Here is a 3134-nt window from a genome sequence, read left to right as displayed (position 1 = left end):
TACTCCCCCACCCCCCTCGACCCCCATCATCATCATTACTGTACTGCTATTGACATGCATGCGCCGCTCGCACCCAGGAGAAAAGGGACGTGTGCACTTGTGTGTGTCTGTGTTTTTCTATGTGGGGGAGTGGATGTGTGTGGGCGCTTTTGCGTATGTTTGTGTGTCCAAATGCATGTGTGTGTGTGTGTGTGTGTGTGTGTGTGTGTGTGTGTGATAGTAATCAATAGTGTGACTCATTCTTTCTGCGGTGGCTACTTCCGAACAGCATTCATTAGCACAAACGCAATCTTTGGGCCCGATAATCACATCCTGCCAGGCTCCGTCGTCTTCTCTGGTTGGCCTCAAACCAGGAAATGAAGATAAGCTGCTCATCATGAAAACAGCACGGCAGCGAACCGCTCGCATGTTCACACCCGCCAAATTGACACTTCTTATTTGGGGCGAGGCCACTGGACCGCCGTTCGTCCGCCGTTTCAACGCGATGGCCATGAGCTAGCCGGTAACATTGCAGAATACTAAAATGCCGCGAATCAATGTTTTGCCTTTTTTTTTTCTTCCCGTGATGTGATTCGACGCCAGGTCATCGGCCGCTTCAACGTGACCCCGATGAGCACGCAGATTGGGAAGCCAGGTGGGCGTTCAAGTTTCGCGATCCACTTCCTCCGTGACAACTGTGCCATGTTTTTATGGTTCGATAAGAGAGACTACAGGAAAGTAGATTTCGAAACCTGATACAGGGCTGCAGTTTTTCCATTGCGGCGTGTTGGTAAATGGGTGCTACTCAGTCACTTGGGTGAGTGGTGAAGAGCTGCCGGCTATAAAGTTGCTTTCTACGGATGTCTTTGTATATATCCGTAGGTGGTGGACGTGTGGATTTGTATGTGCAAATGCGTGTGTATATTAAAGTGGGTGTATTTGAATGTGTAATTTGTTTGTGTGCGTGCATGTATATTGGTGTGTGTATTTCCATGTGTGTGTGTGGGGGGGGGTGTCTGGCTGTTTGCATCTATTTGTGTGTATTTCGTGCACATACGCAGCGTATGCTTGTTTGTATTGTGGTGTTTGTGTGTCCATGAGTGTATTGAAGGTGTGAGCGTGTGTATGTTCTGTGAACGTGTATTAGTGTCCGTGCAGTAGTGTATCTATTTGGATGCAAATGTGTGTGTGTGTGTGTGTGCGTGTGTGTGTGTGTGTGTGTGTGTGCGCGCGCGCGCGCGCGAGGGAGCGTGTATTTTCGTGGGTTTGGAGCCCCTTTCGTGTTCGTGTGTCGGTTAGGACGCATGTCGGTTGTCGAGGCGTTGGTGTGTCTGCTTGGGTTTTAGTGTGCGCGTGACTGCGTCCGACCGCTTCTCCGGGTTTGTGCGCGCGCCCCGCGTCCCATTCCACAGCGACCATCACCGATTATCGAACACAAATTCTTCCGTCTGGTTGATGGCTGACGTCACGCTCGACCCCTTCATCGATCCACGAATCGGACGGCTGCGCTCACCTGAGGCTCGGCCGGCCGGTGACGGTCAATCCCCGGTCGTCTTCTCTCCGCCGCGGCGGCGGCGGTGGCGCGGCATGACGGCTCGCCGACGAAAAGGTTCGAGGCCCGGGGGGGATGTGACGCTTTTCCGTCGTGCTTCCTCCTCTTCCTTCACAGGGCGTCGCATGTCCCCTCGGTACGCTCCATCTCCCGCTCCGGCGTGTCGTCGTCTGACTCTTGTTGTTGTCCGTCGGTCCGTCCCTCCGCGATGTGGCTTTCAGGCCGGCGTCGACATCACAGCACAGGTGAAACGGAGGAAACGGCGACCTCCGGCGTGACAGCGAGTCACTGCAAGCACATTCACCTGGGCCCCAAGCAGGCTCGTTTTCCACGCTTCCCTCCTCCAACACACCTGTTGCATCAAGGACAGGTTCTGGGCCCCTTTGGGTTTGCCTGCAAAGATCAGCTCTGACCGGCGTCTTCGTGGCCAATGGAATTTGCAGATGAGAACCGAAAAAGGCTGACGGATGCACAGGAGTAGCTTTCTTTCCATTATCGCAATACAATCCGTATTTTTTTTTTCTTTCTATAGAGAGGTGTAGAGTTGATCCTTGCAAACTTAGATTTTGGCACCTGCGGATTCGCATAAAAGCAGATTTTCCTTTCCAACAATTTTGAAGATTTTCCAATAGTTTTGCAAGGTTGTGTCTTTTCTTCAGGATTTTGCCCCCATTTTATAACAGATTCTTTTTCTTGAGGAAAACACACTAAATGGTTATTCGGGTTTCTTTGAAGATTTTTCCCCCCCCAATGCATTTCAATGGCCATCAATAATATGCGTCTTTTTCATATTAGCGGGCCGGCTCAGTCTTTTATCCCCTGCAAATAGCAGGATTCGACTGGATCACACATTGTTTTGCTGATTTGTCCATGAACTTGCAATCACCGTATCGCGATTTTTTGGGGTGTGCATGCAAAATTTCTATGCATTTCCCCTTTCTCAGTTGCATAGATTTGGCATATCATGACACGAGAGTTACTCTGAAGTGGAGGAAGACACTTAGAATAGAAAATAAACTGAATTTATTGTGCAATGAGGCTCATATTAATTAATAGTTGCCAAGGACAATTTGGATAGGCATAAAAAAGGGTGAGTGTAGAGATGATTGTGCTGGCTCTGGCCCTGCTATAAAAAAACCAACAAAAATAATCATGTGTTTGGGGGTAAAAAAAAAAAAAAAGTCGGAATGTCAAGTAACACAAAAGTATTTCATTCAATGTAAATGATGTAAACAAGAGCATGACGAAATTATTGCGACTGTGTGAAACAGCCTTGATCAGAAATATATATACACGTCCTTTAAAAAAAAAAAAAAAAACTACAAATCTGTGTGGTACTAAAAATATAGACTTCCAGAAAAGAGGTATAAAAAGTATCCCTGAGTGATAGGTTAAAAAGATGCTAGCATGGCTAACATTAGCATGCTGCTATGCTAGGCTGGCAGAGGAGCGCAGAACATGGAACCTCTTGAGCGTCATGCGGATTGACCCAAGGTCTCGGTTGAGACGCTCCAGACGCTCCTCTAAGGCCACCTGAGACACACGCACGCACACGCACGCACGCACGCACGCACGCACGCACGCACGCACGCACACACACACA

At 48.9% G+C, this 3134-nt stretch overlaps 2 protein-coding genes across 3 annotated transcripts in view; both read right to left on the bottom strand.

Moving 5' to 3' along the window:
• The window catches only part of LOC109529138 (membrane-associated phosphatidylinositol transfer protein 2-like), a 15282-nt gene extending 13264 nt beyond the window's left edge, over positions 1-2018 (bottom strand). The window contains exon 1 of the mRNA XM_019892344.1: positions 1493-2018. The gene's annotated coding sequence lies outside the window, so the exon portion shown is untranslated. The remainder of the gene's footprint in view (positions 1-1492) is intronic.
• Positions 2019-2537: 519 nt separating this feature from the next.
• The window catches only part of mphosph9 (M-phase phosphoprotein 9), an 11850-nt gene continuing 11253 nt past the window's right edge, over positions 2538-3134 (bottom strand). For both annotated transcript variants that reach the window (XM_019892341.1, XM_019892342.1), the window contains one exon: positions 2538-3064. In XM_019892341.1, the coding sequence (XP_019747900.1) occupies positions 2960-3064 (105 nt within the window). In that variant the 3' untranslated portion in view covers positions 2538-2959. The remainder of the gene's footprint in view (positions 3065-3134) is intronic.

This window comes from Hippocampus comes, unplaced genomic scaffold (genome assembly GCF_001891065.2).
Source record: "Hippocampus comes isolate QL1 unplaced genomic scaffold, H_comes_QL1_v1.1 scaffold145, whole genome shotgun sequence".
NCBI classification, from domain to species: Eukaryota; Metazoa; Chordata; class Actinopteri; order Syngnathiformes; family Syngnathidae; genus Hippocampus; species Hippocampus comes.
This window is presented reverse-complemented; position numbering and strand designations above follow the sequence as displayed.